Below are 18822 nucleotides of genomic sequence, written 5' to 3' on the forward strand. Positions count from 1 at the left end.
TTGAGTCTCTTTTCTTCTCTGGGTCTCAGAAACACCTGCAACAAAGTGACAGGACTTGACTAGGTGGTCTTCCAGGTACTCCCAGGTGTTGATTCTCTGTGACTCTAAGGTTTTTTGCAACCAGGTACTTTAGGAAAACACCTTTATCCTGCTCGCTGGGGAGGACATTCACTCAAAGGAACTGCATGGGGTACTGTTCTCTCCAACTGGTGAAGTAATGACAACAGGTACCCAAGAAAATGGGAAGTTTTCATATTTCATTTACATGACTGATGCCAGGATACCATTCCCAAGTGGTGACCATCCCAGCAAGAATATGAGGAGATACAATTCTCAAGGCTCAATTCTCAGACAGGGGGTCAAAGGGCTTGGGCATTACCTCTGTGGGTAAGTCTTGTCCCCTTTCCAGGCCACTGAGACCATTCTCATCCAAGTCACGTTTTCACAGCTGAGAAAACCAAAGTTCTTCTTAGAGCTGGTCTTCAATGACTCCATCATAATTCTTATTTTACTTTTAAATTCTAAGTCCTTTCTTAATTGAAAGAAGTTTGAAGAGAAGGCAGATATTGCTACTCCCACCACCTCTATGCCCATCTTTGGCTCAGGCCCTATTGGGTTCCCACAGGCCACAGTTGCCGGGGGATGTTTGAATATGTGACACAGGAAGTGTCATGGCACTCCCCAATGGCGGATTATTTTTCAGGTTGCACTTAAGAAGAAAGGCTTCTTTGTGTCAATACCACAGAGGGTTTAAACCTCCTTTTTTCAGCCCTCTGCCTTCATATTTCCACTGCAGCCCCTCATCCCCAGCACAACGGAGAGTGACTGTCCCACAGAAAGAACACAGTTACTAGAAAAAAATGACAAAGAACTTTCAGCAGCCAAGGTCACCCAGCCATGACCAAGGCTTTCAACACTTCAGTTTTTGAAGTCAGAAGAGACACTCCAGCTCAGACTGTGTTATACGGAACCAGGACACTGTGAGACACCTGAGGAGGATAAAGACAGAGCTAGGATGATGCCTTTAGATAGCTACATTATGGCTTCTTAAACTTCCGATTATTCAGAGTTGAAAATTTAATGAAAGATAGGGACTTGTTCCCAGATAAAAGCCCATGCATAAACATGGGTAAGGTGTTCCCTGCAATTTCAGAAGCTTTATACCCACCCTAAGCCAACTCGAGAATCTACCCATGGACCACCATACTTCAGGATGGCCACTTTTTTATCTATAGCCAGCCGTGTTGGACTTGACTTTTAGATGCAGATGCTACAGCCCAGTCAGCAGCTGTCCCCCAGGATTATCTCAGGCTGTGCACACGTGACACTCCATTGGATATCCTTGGTCTTCACCATTCAACCAAGCGTTGACTAACAGGAGAATGTATGACTGACTGGTGTTAAGAGAGCCAGGCCAAGCAGGGGCTGCTTCATACAAACTGACTTCGCTGTTCAACAAATCTCGCCCAGTGGCTGAAACCTGCTTTGGCCGGACGTGTGTGTGAGCATCAGCTTACAGGAAGGAACGGCACTCAGCAGGATCACAAGGAGTGTGAAGGAGGCCAGAGGTAGGTGGGCTGTGGCTTGGCCTGCGACATGGTGACAAAGAGCTGGGAACTTTGATTTGTGTCTCTTTTCTCAGTCCCCATGAGCAGTGGACTGAGAATCTGGAGACCTGGTTCCAAGCCTCATGTGTGACACTCTCTGATGCCCAGAGGTAAGTCTCCTGATGCTGCAGCGTCTCGATTTTCCTGTCCACGAAACAGGGAGCAAGTGGGTTACCCAGTCTCCACCCCTAGCCTGAGCATGTCCTAATTCTGTGTGGAGAAGGACAGTACGAGATAAGATAAGAGGTCCCACTCCAGCAGTTTCCTCCTCCAGAGTCTGGTCTGGGACCCTTGATACCCAATACCAATGGTCCCTCTTACCCCCTCCCCTAGGCATGAAAGTTGAAGCTTTGTGGCAGGTAACACAACTTGCCTTGTGTTCTGCACTTGAGTGCTCTTGAGTTTCTGCTCCCCAGAAAGATCAGTTTCTTGCCAATGTCATCACTTTTAGCCAGCAGGGACCTATCAGTGGCTCCATCAGGCGCTGGAGGCCCCAACCCCCCTTGGCTTTAAGTCTGAGCCCTGGGAACACCGGGGAAACTTAATTCTCGAACACCTTCCACTGAAAGAGACACTGTTCTGCAAAACCAGTGCTGGCCCCTGCATTTCAACAGCTTTCGGGTGGGTTTCCCACCCCAGACGTCGATAGGGCCTAAAACGCCTGTGAATGTGTTGACCTGACTTCAACCGCAGGTTCGGTTTCAAAGGGTTGGCTGAAATCTTAGCCCGCCCTCATTCCGTGTGAGGCTTGCTCCTGGAAGCCTCAGGCTGGATCTCAGTTACTGGGAAGGCTTTCCCTGAATGTGGGTTTTCACCCAGTGGCTCCTGATGAGCCATTTCTCGTGGCAGGATGCCCACCTCGTAGGGGAAGCAGCCTTGGTTCTGGGAATTTCTTGCCTCATTCCTCCTTCTTTCTGTGCCACAGGTTGATAGGAAAGCGCACCAGATGTGCCATCAGAGGAACTGGGGTGCAGCCCTGCCTACCCTTCCTACTTGCCATGCAACCTTGGACAAGTCATTTCTCCTCTGTGGGTCTCGGTTTCCCCTCTGCGCTAAGAGTATCTGGTCTGCCTTCCTCATGGGGAGGAATAAAAGTGCTTTGTAAACAGGAAGCACTACAGAGTGCTATCAGGGAACCCACTCAAGGACTATTTTGGACTTTTTGCTATTTCCCTTCCTGCGCCTGAGAAATTAGTAGGCAGATTGTGAAAAACCAGCCCTGACTTTGTAATTACAAATGTGCACACGTCCCACTGAGCATCATTTTCAAAAGGCATATTAAGCAGCGCAGACCGCAGGGGGGACCCATGTAAACAGGCCTCCTCAGATCCTGGCAGAAAGGGCCCGGAGAACGCAGTGGTCCCCGGGAGCGGCTGGCTGTCCCTGCAATCCCAGCCCCGCCTTGCAGCCCTAGCAGCTGTATGTTTATCTCCCGTGAGCAGGGTTCTGGTCCACGGCGAGGGGGTGGGATCCTGGTACTCCGCAGGATTCGTGCTGCTCCAAGTCCACACCATGCCTTCCAGATTCAAATCCCCCAGACTAGAAGTCTTCCAGGAGCTCGCCCTCAGAAAACTCTCCCAAAGCCCCAGTGGCGCCCCTCTGCAGGACTGGTCATTTACCACTTTGTATCGTAAGTTTGCATGTCCAAGTGTCACTTCTTATACTAGACTGGGAGCTTTCGAGAGCAGGCTGTGTTTTCTTCCTGTTTTCTCCCTCATGGAGCCCAGCATACAGTTGGCATTTGGTACATTTTGAATTGAGGAAGAAAGAGAGGCGGGGCAGAATCAAGGCTGCATTAAGTCTCTCATTTATGTTATCTCATGTGACTGCCATGCCAGCCCATGGGGAATGTTGCCTCTGCTTGGCCAGTTAGCACACTGATGCCCCATGAGTTTATGTCACTAGCTGAAGACCACAGGGCTTGTCGTGATGTTGGGATTTGATGCCACATCTACTCAAAGTCCTTGCTGTTCCTTGCACTCTCTCGTCAAGCTGTCCAGAGGCAGGAACGTAGGCTGTGAAGTGTGGGCAGCAAAGAGCCTTAACCAATGAAGCCAAGTGTCAACTAAACCCAGGAGTCCTGCCCTGACACAAGGGCAGGGTCTTCTCAGATATCAAGGCACCATGGCTATGCTGGCTGGACCACCTCTGCTTTTTAGCAAGGATTTCGGGAGCTATCGCCATGTGCTCCCAGAGCCCTAGGGACCATAGGGATGCAGGACGTGAGGGCACACTGCGCTTGCCTGAGCTGCTGAGGGCCATGCTGGGCAGGCCTCTCCTCCCTCCCATGGTGACACTCCACATGACTAGTTTTACAAGCCAGCTCTCCTGAATGGCTGAGGGGGTGAGAGGGTCTCATCAAAGGTGGGGACACTGCCTAGGATATCCAGGAAGCCGCCGAGAGTCAAGACACAGCGCCACCACCTTGCTCCCACGGGAGGAAGGAAAGGAGAATGTAATTCAACTTGGGGGTGGTTAATGGAAGGCTTCCCAGATGATGGGAGGGTGAAGATTAATTCTGAAGCGGGCATAGATGTTATTCAGGACGGGAAGGGCATTCAAGGCAGAGATGAGGTGAAAGACGGCATCGATCATTCACCGACGACAAACAGTTGGATCTGACTGCGGTAGAAAATGAAGGGAGCAGGGCTGGAGGAGAGGGGAGGGGCAGCGGGTAGCAGAGGCAAGGGAGCAGGCAGAGGCCGACTGTGATGGTCCTTGTGAGCCATGCTGAGGAGCTGGATCCCCAAGGCAGGGAGGTGTAAGGAGAGTTTTGAACAAGGAGTGGTGTGCTCAGAGGCAGGTTCTAGAAAGATCACTCTGGGAGTTGGTGGGAGATGCTGGTCCCTGGGAGCCAGTCTTGGTTCTGTGGACAAAGGGTGTCCCTCTAATGAAGTGCTAATTGCAAACTGGTCAGTCACACTTTGGAATGCTCTGGGTCCCAAGACCCCAGGTCTAGCTATGCTCATATGAGTGTGGATGTTGACCAGGAAGCGGGGCCAGCTCGTTTTCTCGGAAAGAAGCAGTAATTAAAATGCAATCCTAAGACATCAAGGACCCCTCGAGCTCTGTTTATTTTCGCGTGCTGATAGAATCCTCAGAAAGAGAAGCCAAGCCTTTCAGAGCCTGCCTGGATTGCTGCAGGTCTGCGAGAAGTCCGACTGCGAAGTGTGGGTGACGATTTCAGAGGGGATGGAATATGAGCCGGCCTGAGGAAGTGGGCACATGGGGTTGAAGGAGTTCTGAACACAACTGCACAGCTCAGGGTCCCCAGAGCTGCAGCTGCAGCCAGTTCAACTCCGCCAGCATGGCAGAGAGTACCTACTGTGTGCAGAGACCTTTCAACATACGGGTGCGGAGCCAGGGAGCACTGGGGGAGAGGAAAGGGCCATTCTGCAGTGCGTGCCTTTTGGAAGGGATGACCAGCTCATCCTCTTAGTGTGGGTCAAACTGGGCTTCTCTACGTGCGTTTATAATAAATTCTGCCCTGGAGTTCCCACCAAAGGAACCTACACATCAGATTCCCATCCCCCTTACCCATTTCTTGCTGGAACAAAAATTCCCAATAATTTAGGAGGTCATGCGGGGTAGGCAGCCTCTGAGATGGCCTCTCTGATCCCCGTTTCATGTATTCACACCTGTGTGTCGTCCCCTCCACATTGTACCAGGGTTGGTCTATGTGACCAATTGCATCCAGTGGAAGTGAAGGCATGTCACTTCCAAAGTAAGTTACAAAAGACACTTGGCATCTCTCTCTGTCTTGGATCACTTGTCCTGGGGGAAGCAGCCACATCACAAGCAGTCCTAGAGAGAGCCGACATCAGGAGGAACAGAGCCTGCCAACAAAAGCCGCCTGAGTGAGCCTAATCCAGCTTTTAAATGACTGCAGCCTCGGCTGACATTGTGACGGCAATTTCATGAGAGAGCCTAATATTCTCTCTCTAGAGAGAGAAGAGACCTGGGTCTGAGTCCACACCAACCTTACGATCTTGGTCAAGTTACTTAACCTCAGTGATAGTATTTCCATCCCTAACATGGAGGTGACAACAGTACCTACCTCAAAATGCTGTGATGAACAGATCAGTTATCAGGGGTAGTGCAATTAGCCCAGGGCCTAGTATTTACTAAGCTTTCAATAACCAGGACTAAACACCCTCACTGCTTTTCCAGCCCCTCCTCCCAGACTTTCTGTGGCTGCTTCTGCTGGAGACTCTTTCCTGCGTCTCTCCACCTGTCACCCTCACCCATCAGGCTTACTCAGGTGTCTCTTTTGCTCCACCCCCAGTTCCTCTAGGTAGATAATCACTCCCTCTTCGGGGCTCCTACCACGCATTGAAGATTGTCCTGTTGTTGTTGTTTTTAATCATATTTTACTGTCATTTTTCTGGGTCTGCAAGAGCATTTGTATCCCCAGGGACACGCACATAGTAGGCATTCGGGAGAAACGCATTAACTGAATGGCTTTCTTGGCCTTAGGTAAAAACGCCCAGGAGGGAAGGAAGGTTGCTCTTCTGCTGACTTGAATATTCGCTTGCAGCCTACTGCAGCGATAATTAGGGGGATGTTTTTCACTCTCATGTGTTCCTTTTACCACCACAGACAGCTCTTGCTATTTCATCCAGTTCCTTTTTGAATAATATCTTCGATTTGCTTTTATTTTATCTCTTCTCATAATTTCGTCTCCCCTTTCAACCTTATCTTTTAAATGGAGACAGCAAGTGCCCGTATAATTGAGACCGTAAATGCACACATTCATTAAAGCAGTTGACACAACTTTACTCCTTCAATTTGGGGTCTCAACCTGGCCCGGGTTAATCCCTTCATGTGAAGTCGATCAAAGGTGGAGACTCTTACTCCCAAATCCTTGTGCCACCTCCCCCATACTTGCCCTAGATGCAGAGAACACCCCGTGGAGGCACCACGTCATGTGGCTTCTTCACCTCAAGACAACTCTGCTTCTCAGAGAGGAAGTCGGAGCTCCAAGAGCTGTGGCCTCAAACGCAGGACCACATGCTCCCCAGCAAGCGGAATGCCAGGAGTCACCCACCTTGGGCTTTGGCCCAGGCACCATCTCTAACTCACTGGGGACACAGGACACATAGCCTGGCCTCCGTCACCCTCCATTTCTTTGTCTGTGTGCTAGGGACAATGACACCACCCTCTTGGGATTTGTTCACCCAGTATTTCTTGGGTGCAGACTCTGGGCCCTGCTCTGTGCGAGGTCCAGCAACTGCCTGGGGCAGGGGGACACTTCCCTGCGCTCCAAGGGCCTCTCAACCTTGACAGGAGAAGGTCTGTCATCAGACCCTCTGCAAGGAGACAGTGGGTGCATTGACTTGAGGTCCAGAGGACACCAGAGAACAGGGAAGAGGGACAGCCAGCCAAGGCAGGAGCCCTCAGGGAGTGGGTCAGGAGGTGGCGGCACCAGAGCTGAAGGCAGTCTGAAAGGAGGAGGAGGAGGAGCCGGAGGCCACGGGAGGCATTGCGGGCGCGGGGCTGAGGAACAGGAAGGTGGATTCGCATGTATGCATCTGTCTGCGTGTGTGCAGGGCAGAGCTAGGGTACAAGACAACCGCAGTGTGGTGTCCCAAGTACGTGAAGCAGGAGTGGGGAGGGAGAGAGGGAGCCCGAGAGCCTGGCACCAGCCAGAACACTGGACAAAGATAACACAGATGAAAGTGCTTTGGGAACTCTGATGTGTGGGCCATCGTCTGTTCCAGAACACTTTTCTTTCCAGCTGCCCATTCTCACAAAAACATGCTGAAGCCAGCAATTTTTTTAAAAAAAAGCAGTCATCCTTCCTACAGATTTGCAGAGGACAATGAATTACGTGAATGTTCACGAGTTGTCATATAATCAAATGATTGGTGATTTTCTTTCTAATTTCCCTTTCTTTCCCCAGTTGTGTTTCTACTGATTTCATGTTTCAGGAACATAAACGCCACTTCTCTGTGTTTTTAGGAATAAACCGAGAGGCACCCATTTAATTCCATTATCCAAGAAACAAAATCACTCTCCCTCCGTCCAGTCCTGCAATCCAATCACCTGCACAGGAGATGAGAAAGGAAATCATTCTGTCTTTCTTTTGCTTTTTTTCCTAACTAGTGGTATTTGAGAAAATTGAGTATGTTGTGCTTGATATTCAGGGCCCAGGTCCTCAGACAGAGCTGGGGATTGAAATGGGAGAATGTTGGTTGGTTATAGAGGCAAGTATTTCACAGCATCCTTCAACCCCTATGAATGTCTTTGTAGATGAAATAATCCATTTTGTTGTGACACTACCTTAAATATTTCCGTTCAGGTAAGACTCAGAGCATTGTAAATAGTCCCTTTTTATCACACATGTGAAAATTTCACTTTTCTTGTTGGGATTGTGAAAGCAGGATGCCTCACCCCAGTAACCCAGTACTGTTGGCTTGAGTCCTGGCTCTGTTCGTGGTATGACCTCCATCATAGACTCCTGGGTCAAGTGGGGACAGCTGGAGGCAGTAGAAAGAGCACTGGACTTGGAAGTGGACAGACTGGATTTGAACCACAACTCTGCTGTTTACTAGCTGTGACTTTAAGGCAATTTACTGAAATTTTATAAGCCTTAGTTTTCTCATTTTGTCAAGCAGGGATAATAACCAGCCCACTGGATCACTGCAGCAACTAAAAGAAAGAGATGGCACATGCAAAGGTCTGAGATAGTGCTCGGCACATGGGGATGCTACATACAGTCGCATGGTTTCTACCCTGCCCAAAGATGCCCAGCCGAGGGGCACGTGGAGCTGACATCCTGCCTCACTTTTTAAACCTGCTGGTCACTCATACAGGGTTCTTTAAAAAAAATTCATCCACCCAGAGAACTTGCGGATGATTCACCCCCAGAGAGAGAGCTTCTTTGTAATTTACACGAAAGTGCAATGTGGAGAGAGCGGTCCCTGAATACAGGAGGTGAATCTCCACTCCACTCCGTTGGTTTCTGCTCCACCATCCTCCTGCCAAAAACCATCCAGCCTCAGCTACAAATCTGTGCAAAAGCAGACTTCGCACCACGTCCTGAAACAGCCCAGCTCATCTTCAGATGTCTCCATTAAAAAAGTATTATCTTAGAGTTTCAGTTTTGCAAGATAAAAAGAGTTCTGGAGGTAGATGGTGGTAATGGTTACACAACATTTAAAAATGCTTAAGTTGGTAAATTTTAAATTATGTGTATTTTATCACAATTTAAAATAATAATTTTTAATTTTAAAAATATTCAACTATTTAAAAAAAGAGTCTACCTCCATTTGGTGCTGAGAGGCAATAAACTGATACTTGGCATAGCAGGGGAGTGGGGACTTGCCCTCTGATAGTCAGAATTGTGTACCTATGCAGGGGAAAAAGTACTTTCTTATGTTTGAGCTGAAATCTGTTTTCATGTAACTTTTCTCCATGGTGGTCTTTGGGGCGCTAAAGAACAAATGAATCAGTAAATATCGTGGGCTCACTGGGCTAATTTAGTGTACTGTTTAGGTTAGGTTAGGCTGTATTATGCTGCAGAAAAAAAATCTTTGGGGCTTAACACAGCAAAAATATATTTCTATCCCACACTGTGAGTCTGTGATGTGTGTGTGTGGTGCAGAGGTGGGGGAACCTATGCAAGACCCACACGCAGGGAGTTTTCACTCTGTGGGCCACCGTTCCCAGTCGTGGCCGTGGGAGAGAGCCTGGGGAGTCCTGCACGGGCCTTTCCCTACTACAGCCAGCAAGGGGCACCTTTCCCTCCAGTGGACTTTTCCTTGGCCAGTCACATGACCTTGCCACTTACAAGGGGTCCAGGAAATGTCGGGGAGCAGATGGCCACTCCAGGGAGCATTGCCTTCTCTGTGACTGATAACTGTGGGCTGATCTGGCTGGGATCTTAGACAAGGTGCTGTCCTCAGGCTCTGGTGCTGGCCTGGGTCCTGCAGGCAACCCCCCATCCCATTGCCAGGACTCAGTTTTCCCATCAGAGAACAAAGTTATTAACTACCACCTTGGCTATAGATGGGGGATAGAGCTTGGGTGTTCCACACCCCATGGTTCTCTAACATGTGCCCCCGTGGGCTTGAGGCATTTGAAAGCACAGTTGGGAAAGACCCCAAAGAATATGGGAACATATGAAAAACAGAAATCTGTCCAAGAAGCCAGGGCCCTTTTTCAAATGTTTGGCCCTAGATCCCTCCGAAGCAAATTATGAGTGTGAAGAGAGACCGCATTTCCGTTCCTATTTTACCCCAGCCTGTGACGCCTACAGCCTACAGAATCGCCCCACTTTTAATAGTGCCTGGGGTGGAAGGAAAGGCCTGGTCTGTGGCCACAGAGAGAACCTTTGTCTCCAGGGGTGTCTGACCTGCCTCCATCCTGAGGGTTACTATAACTTTTTTAATTAAGGCAAAGTTTGTAGGGAGTTCGCTCTTTTGATGTGGCAGCTGTAGCTGGAAAACAGGCCTATGTATAAGAGTTTACTGCCTGCCGGTGGCCCAGCAGCCTGCCACCCACATATCAGAGCCCACACCCCATAAACAGCCCAGATCATCTTTCTTTAGAACAGGGTGTGTGAGATGGGCCTGGGACCACCATGGCATTGAAGGACCACCTGTGCTGACAGTCTCATGGGGCCTGGACCACCCAAGGGTCCCCCCCAAAATGGGGGTAGTGTTTTGAGGTGGCAGAGGAGTGGATAAGGTGACCTCTAGAGACCCGTGACTAAGTGTTTATTCTTGACCTTGATGTTCTACAAGACCCAGGCAAGAACCGAGTGAGGAGGGGCACGGAGCCAGAACGATATTTCAGCATCATCCAATCAGAGCACACGTTTCTGGCCCTGCTCAATGGCGGGAGGGTAGAGGGGGCTCCTTCGGGCATCTTTATATCCCAGAATCCCACATGCAGTAGGCTGGTAACTTAGATGTGAACAGAACTGACAGCTGTATCTTTGGGGAGAGTGATGAATAGAGTGAATTTTGAGCATGTTGTTCTGTTATATTCAATACCCATTTAGGAGCCCCTACTATGTACCAGGTATTTGTCCTAGGCACTGACAATTCATCAGTAAATAGTAACCCTGCCCAATTAGAGCTCATATTCTGGCGGATCTGAAGTTTATGGCAGGCAGGTCACACAGTTAACCAGTGGCAGACCTGAGACAAGAACAGGTTTGCCAGCTCCCATGACAGCAGTGCTTCTCAAGCTTTCCCATTAAAGAGACCCCCATGGGGTGTCTGGAGGCAGAGCCCAAAGCAGCCAAATACAGATGTGACATTTCTTTGACTTTCCAATGCTTTACTTTAAAAATTCATACAAATGGTGACGTCTATGCCATTTCATATCCATGTTTGTTTTACTATAAAGTAATGGTGTAGGTTACTTAGTATATACATGTATATATATATATATATATATATATATTTATTTATATATATTTTAAGTTTCCACCTTGTTGATCCTGCATCTCTGTATTTCCCTTGGCACACAAACGTACACTCCTGGGGATCCACAGGGAGGGAAGTACATTTCCAGCTCACGTGGACTCTTCTAAATGTCTACAGGCCTTATGACCTGGCTCCTCTTTGCTTTTGTTTTTAAAATGAATTGCATCATAAGCAAAGTTAAAAACAAATGACACACTGGGGAAAAAAGTTTTGCAAATTATATTGCCTTGGTCTCCCAAATATATACCCTACAAATCAATGAAGAAAAAGGACCACCAGCTCAATACCATCTATAACCATTTACATAGAAAGATATACAAATGGCTGTTAAACATAGAAGACTGTACTTAGCCTAATTCATAATAAGTGCAAATTTAAATTATGTTGAGATACTAATTTTTAGCTCTCAGACTGGCAAAAATCCAAATGTTGGCTAACACACTGTATTGGTGAAAGTTGCAGAAATGGTCGTGTTCACCCGCTCCCGCTGTTGGGATGGAGAATGGCTCAGGCCCTGTGGAGGGCAATTTGGCAATATTATAGAGCAAGCACATTCATGAACAAGATTCTTGTATTAAGTCAACCACTTCCTTCTGAGTGTCAGTTATATTTTTAGCGCTGGCTAGAAACTTTATGAGAATAATGAGGTGTACACACAGAGCCTGACCCCAAGGAGCTTGTGACCCTACTTAGAGACATTGGAGATAGGACATAGTAAAAATAACAATATTTTAACTCTTGTTTATCAAGAACTTCCACATGTAATATAGGTCATCGAGCATCACAGAAATCCTGCAAGGTAAGTATTTTTCTTTCTATTTTTCAGCACAGAAAACTGAAGTAGAGCATAATTTGCCCACGGCCACGATAAGGTAATCCCAGAGCTAAATAATCCCAGAGCTAAAGTAACCCCAGAGCTAGAGGAAGATTCTGGGATCCCCATGTTCTTTCCACTGGGCCAAGTAGCCGGCCCAAAGGACGACATGGCCACCAGCAGTACCCAGTGTGTGAAGCGTCCTGAGAAATGGCAGGGAAGGTGAACCCGCGTAGGGGCATGTTAAGAGATGGCATTTGCATTGCTCTAACCTGAATCTGAGGTTTCTCTCTATTACTTGCTTACGAGTATGATCCTAGATGAGTTGCGAAACCTCTCTGAGCCCTAGAACTTTCCTCCATAACGTGCAGGTGATAATAAGATTTTTGTGGGGATTAACTGAGAAAATGTCTTTAAGGTACTTCACCTATTGCCTGCCACGCCGTTTGCACTCAATAAGTAGTGGTAACGAAGGAGGAGGAGCTAGTGGTGGTGATTAGAGGCTTCATGAGCAGGGGCAGACCTGGATGGAATTCAAGTTTGTGGCACACACGTGAGCTTGTGCATCAGGAACGAGAGGCTCTTCTCTGAGTTGAGTTCCTGTTGTTGCCCAAACACAACCCAAGAAGGAACCATTCTGTCACCCTCAGCAATGTTTTAGGAAGGTCATGGCAGTTGGTCCATGAGATCAAGGAATCACAGTGTTTCCAAGCTGGGAGGACCGAGGCTCTCAGTGCTAGTCTGGTCAGACCTCTGCTTGTCACAGATGGACAATGTGAGACTTCGCCCCAAGTGGCATCGTCTCCCCCAGCCAGCCCTCGGACCCCTTCCTCCAGCTCATCCCAGGGCCCACGGGCTGCAGACGGCCTTGGCCTTGATGCTGGAGGAACAGCTCTGCATTTGGGAAGCTGATTCCCCTTCACCCTCAGGTCTCCTAGAGCCCAGCAGTCGAGCTACTTAGAGGGGAAGTCACATTATTGTTAGGAGAAAGGGGGAAATATCTTTCTTTATGACTTCCCACGAAGGGTTAAGCGCTAATGCGGATTCGAGAGGCTTCTGGTGGAGTCCCCAGAATTGCACTATATCCCTGAACCTCTGCCTCGAGGTGAACTTTTAACTCCCAGAATGATCCCTGAAAGCTCTTTTTTCCTCCCTGTCTCGGCTGCCAAATTGACTCCCCAAGTCTGCCCTCCGCGTAAAAACACAATGAAACCTTATACAATCAGGAAGGTATTCAAGGCTCGTAATAAGTAATTGCCCTAGGACCAGCGTTTTGGATCCCCCGGCACACCCTCAGTGGGCCTTTTTCTTTAACAGAACAAGTAAAAGGAACAGACGCAGGGCCTTCCGTGCCAACACCGCAGTGGCCTCGTGCGGGCCTGACAAGGGTCCCTGGGGGAGCATCATTCCCACGCTAACAAACACACATGGGGAACAGCGGCACAGCATCCGCCCCAGAACACTGCTCTGGGGACACCAACGCACCTTTGGCCAGTGGCAACACTTCCTTCCTGTGTGCTCCTGACCTGTCCTCCTCCCTTGCTGATGGGGGAGCAGGTCCACAGAAGAATCACCATGGCCCAAGTGGAATTCCGATATTCCATGACTAACTCCTCTTTCCCCTTACACCCCCTTTGATATCTTTTATCTCTGTCCCATTTCTGCCCCCTCCTCTTCTTTCTGCCTGCTTCTTCCTCTCTCTCACCCTCGTCAGACTGTAAGCTCTTCCCAGGTGAAGTCCACACCTGATTATACTCGGGACCCTGGCATAGTGCCTGGACACACTAGGAACCCAGTAAATGTCGGTCAGATCAATACATGAAACGAAAAGCACGGTGTTGTTGAAAAATAGGAAACGGAAGTCTACTTTACCAGACGCCGGGATATTCTTTTCGAGATCAATTTCGCTGCGTTTTGCAGATTTCGAGGTCTTTGCTTCTATTCCCCAAGTGGTTGGTGACAATGTCCGCCAGCCTGGCTCTTCCAAGAGGAGTCCTGTGAGACAGAGTGCAAGGCATTTCTGAATCTGCTGTTAACAGCACGTAATGATTGTGGGAGGACACATGTTGGCTCTGCCCACCCAGTGCACAGCCCCCTTCTGCTCAGAGCACCTCTGTTTTCCTCTCCGAGGCTGGCCCCCTGCCCCTCACATGCAGGTCTGGAAGCACCTGACCTCTGGCCAGCGTGGGCCCAGCCCAGGGCAGCCAATCAGACTCTCTCTCCCAGGCATCTACATCCCCTTGCTAGTGATGAAAGGGCAGGAACTGGTGAGCCTTCAGTGGCACTTGGAGGAGACTGGCCTAAAGTCCCTTCCTGCTCCACACTGGAGAGGCCTCATCCCTACTCTTTGCAAGATCTGGTACATCACCACTTCCCTCTATTCTGTCTACTAACCCCTCCCCTTCCAGTAAGTTCCCTTTTATATTTAGGTTGGCTGGGGTGGTTTCTGTTGCTTGGAACCCCAGCACTCTAATCAGGTTTTCTCAACCTCGACACGATGGACATTTGGGACTGGGTACTTCTTTGCTGTAGGCATCTTGTTGGGAGCCAATGTGGCAGATATCCAGTGGACGGTGGGTCACATCGGTATCCTAATGCAGCCTAAGCCTCTACCCTGGGTTTCTCAACCTCAGCACTACTGATATTTTAGACTGGATAGCTCTTTGTTATGGGCACTGACCTGGGCACTGTAGGATGTTTATCAGCATCCCTGGCCTCTAGCCACCAGATGCCAATTGCAGCCCCCTGGTTGTGACACATGTCTCCAAATACAGCAATACTGTCCCTGGGAGGTAAAACCACTGCTGTAAACTGATTTAGTGGTTGAGAACCAGTTCGATGAGGCATTGAGTCAGAAGTCAGAGGGTCTGGGATTTATCTGGCCCTGAGCCCCTTGCACTGTCCTTCTCCCAGGTCCACAGCCCAGCACCAGCATAAGTTTGAAGAAATCCAAAGAGCTGCACAAAAGATGACGTTGGAAGATACGTTACCACCTCACAGTGGGTCTTTACTTGTCAAAGAAGTTAAAACCTGCTCCTTGGCCAGCTGGCTGAATTTGATGATAACTAAAGAAAGTGAATAAATATCCTGACCAGTGGAGTCTGAAGTATCGACATTTCACTTATCATATTGGGTGGCATTCTACAGACAACAGAGAAATTGTTCTTGCAGGGACAGACCTGTCTTTCTTCCATCAAGTGCTCTTTTTGCTATAATGACTAGCACGGCCGGGGTGGGAGGCAAAACAAGGTGAAATTATAAACCTTGGAGATATGAAGGCTCAGAAGCTGCCCTTTCAAACAAAACCAAGCTCCGACCCTTTCTCACACTTCAAATTGAAACCTCTTTGAGCTTTGATAAAACATCAACAGACATTTTGTTCCTCCCTTCTCGGGCAAGGTCTGCTCACCTCCATGCTTTCTGAGACCACTAGAGCACAGGTCTGCCAAGGACAGCCTGGCCGGTCCAGCTCCAAACAGGTAACACTTAATATGCTGATCTTTGAGCTCCGTGCTTTACCAGCACTGGAGGAACAGCTCAGGCTAATGTGGGGGACAAGATTTAGTGTAAACTGGGAGTCTGGAGACTGGAGAAGGCTTCCAGCTCCACCACTCACATGAAGCTTGGGAACCCTTTTTTCCCGCCTTGGTATCAGTTTCCCCATTTACGAACTGGTGTTGGAATAGATCAGTGAGTCACAAGCTTATTTTGGTTTCTCTTTGTTAATCTGAACCCACCCCCAAGAATAGACCCTTGGCCACACTCCCATAGACACATCATTTCATAAAATGTATGAAGGTTCTTGGAGTCCTCCACAGCCATGAAGTCCAGGGTGAGGCCATCAGACCAGATGGTCCTTAAGGAGCCAGCCCTTTCTTGACCCTACTTTGCAGTAGCCCAAGCCCATGGTTAGTTTCATGCTAAGACAGACATGAATTCTAAACACATCTGGCTTGGAATCCCAGCTCCTTCTCTCATCAGCTGTGAGATACTGAGCAAGTTTTCTAAACTTTCTGAGTCTATTTTCTTTGTTTACAAAACAGTGAGATAATATCCCCCAGTAGTTAGTTCTAAGCATTAACTACGTATTATATGACACCTAGAAAACGCTCGATTCATTTTTGCTTTCCAATCCTCTCCCTCTTCCTCCCTTGACCCCTTATTGGTATTAAGTTCCTCTTAAAACAGGAGCAGAAAAGCAGTTCATCAGATTATTTTGGTATCTGGGCAGGTCTGGGGGAAGGCATGATTACGTATCAATTGTTTACAGAGAAAAGAACTCCACAGTGGTCCCCCCAGAGATGAACTGAGATCGTAGGAAGCAACTCTTTATAGGCTGTGTGGCTTTAGTTAATTGGCTTAACCTCTCTGAGCCTCCCATCTGTAAACAAGGATGAGGATAACACCTCCTTGGTTACCATCCACTCCACTCAGAGAATCTCTCCTGGATGCCAGGCAACGTACTGAGCACTTCACATAGAGTCCATCATGAACGTCAGGTCTATTGGAAAATGACGTGAAATAACGTACTTGGAAGGGCTTTATAAACAGTGAAACATGAGGCAGACACTTCATTTTCACCATGATCAGGGAGTCTCAAGAGCTTGTTTTCTATTGTGAAAATAGGAGTGGCTTTTCCAACCAGAAGATCAAGCACATAGAGCAGAAAGTGACAAGTGACATGGAGTTAGGCCGTCTCAAAAACAAAAGGTGAGCGCCAGTTGTAAGCTTCTTTCCTGGAAACTTGGTGAGAAATACAAGGAGGACAGAAGGCAATGCGATTTCTTTTCCTGTGTGTTTCACATGACATACGTCTCTCCTCACTGAAGCTCCAATTCGCCCATTTCTCATTTAGCACTTGATTTATTGGATGCTGCAGCAAATGCCGGGTGAAATGGTAAATCTAGTAATAAAATATCTAAATGATTTATAAATATGGTTTAGAGAGGCTTGGGTAGGTAAGGTGGCACACGGCTAGTCTAACGAAATCCCTGTGCTTCAGAAACCCTCCCCCAGACACCTACATCCAACGCACAGAGCTTTTTGTCTCTATTGAGTGGAGCTGACAACTCCAACGTGTGCAAATACAGATTTAACAGGCAAACGTGCAGCCAAGCCCAGGACTGTAAGTGTTTGAAAAGGCAGATCTGTTTGATGAGCAAATAATGCGTCATCAATAAAGACTTGTCGAGATGAAATGAATGAGAGCAGCTGTCGCTGAACATCTAGTCTGGGGTAGAGAGGATGCAAACTGAAGGAGGAAAAGACAGTGTGGGTGGGGGTGGGGATGGGACGTGGGAGGCCTAAGCAGCATGTTTTAGAAAGATCATGCTGGTGTTCTTGACCAATGTGGGCCACCTGGACTGAGTGGGGTAGGCTGTACTAGAAGAAGGCCCTACCTGGAGGCACCCGGTGTCTTACTACCAAGGAAAGAAAGATGATCGGGAAATGCCAAGAGAGCAAGGCCAGGCTTTGCAGAAATTAACATCTTAATTCATATAATATGATATCTCTTATATGTGGAATCTTATAAAATGATCCAATTGAACTTACTTACAAAACAGAAATAGACTCACAGACATAGAAAGCAAATTTATGGTTACCAAAGGGGAAAGGGGAGGGGAGGAGTAAATTAGGAGTTTGGAGTTAGCAGGTACACACTACTATATATAAAACAGATAAACAATAAGGACCTACTGTATAGCACAGGGAACTATATTCAATATCTTGTTAATACTCTATAATAGAAAAGAATCAAAAAAGAATATTGAGCTCCCCTGGTGGCGCAGTGGTTAAGAATCCGCCTGGCAATGCAGGGGACACGGGTTCGAGCCCTGGTCTGGGAAGATCCCACATGCCATTGAGCAACGAAGCCCATGCACCGCAACTACTGAGTCTGTGCTCTAGAGCCCGCGAGCCACAGCTACAGAAGCCCGAGCGCCTGGAGCCTGTGCTCCGCAACAGGAAAGCCACCACAATGAGAAGCCCGTGCACCACAACGAAGAGTAGCCCCCGCTTGCTGCAACTAGAGAAAAGCCCATGCGCAGCAACGAAGACCCAACACAGCCAAAAATAAAAACAAATAAATAAAATAAAATAAAATAGGAACATTAGGACACGGAGAGAAGGGGGTTGTCTGTAAGCCAAAGAGAGAGATCTCCAAAAAAAAAAAAAAGAATATATATGTATATATATATGTGTATATATAACTGAATCACTTTGCTGTACAGCTGAAACTAACACACATTGTAAATCAACTATGCTTCAAAAAAAAATTTTTTTTAAATAAAGTCTAGGAAAGAGCTGAAAAAAAATCTTAATTCACAACAGCCAAATGGTGGAAGCAAGCTAGGTGTCTGTGGATGGATGAATGGATAAACAAACAAGAGGTGGTATAGCCATACACTGGACTATTATTCAGCCCTAAAAAGGAAGGAAATTCTCACTCATGCTACAACATGGGTCACCCTTGAAAACAGTGCTAAGTGAAATAAGTCAGTTACAAAAGGCCATTTATTATATGATTCTACTTATATGAGGTACTTAGAATCATCGAATTCAGAGAGACAGAAAGTAGAATGGTGGTTACCAGGGGCTGGGGGTGGGAGAAATAAGGAGTTATTGTTTAATGGAGACAGAGTTTCAGCTTGGGAAAATGAAAAATTTCTGTGGATGGATGGTGGTGATGGTTGCACAACACTGGGAATATACTTATGCCACTAAACTATAAAATTTAAATGGTTAAAACGGTAAATTTTATGATATGCACATTCTCCCACAATAAAAAAATTAACATCTTTTAGTATTTGTCCCGTTTGGACTTGGATTTCAGTTGCCAGCATTTCAAGCTCCAACAATAGATGATGAATAATTTGATGTCAAGAACTGGATCTGACTTATCTATGAATCCCCCACTGCATCTAATACAGTAGTTCTCAAAATGCAGTCTGTGGGCCACTGGGGG

The 18822-nt window shown here is 47.6% G+C and overlaps 1 protein-coding gene across 2 annotated transcripts in view; it reads right to left on the reverse strand.

Moving 5' to 3' along the window:
- Positions 1 to 942: 942 nt before the first annotated feature.
- Positions 943 to 18822, reverse strand: part of RPS24 (ribosomal protein S24) — a 443924-nt gene continuing 426044 nt past the window's right edge. For both annotated transcript variants that reach the window (XM_061180087.1, XM_061180109.1), the window contains one exon: positions 943 to 953. Coding sequence is in view for 1 of the 2 variants with exons in the window: in XM_061180109.1 (XP_061036092.1) it covers positions 951 to 953 (3 nt within the window). In the remaining variant the exon portion in view is untranslated. The remainder of the gene's footprint in view (positions 954 to 18822) is intronic.

This window comes from Eubalaena glacialis, chromosome 1 (assembly GCF_028564815.1).
Source record: "Eubalaena glacialis isolate mEubGla1 chromosome 1, mEubGla1.1.hap2.+ XY, whole genome shotgun sequence".
In the NCBI taxonomy this organism is placed as follows: Eukaryota; Metazoa; Chordata; class Mammalia; order Artiodactyla; family Balaenidae; genus Eubalaena; species Eubalaena glacialis.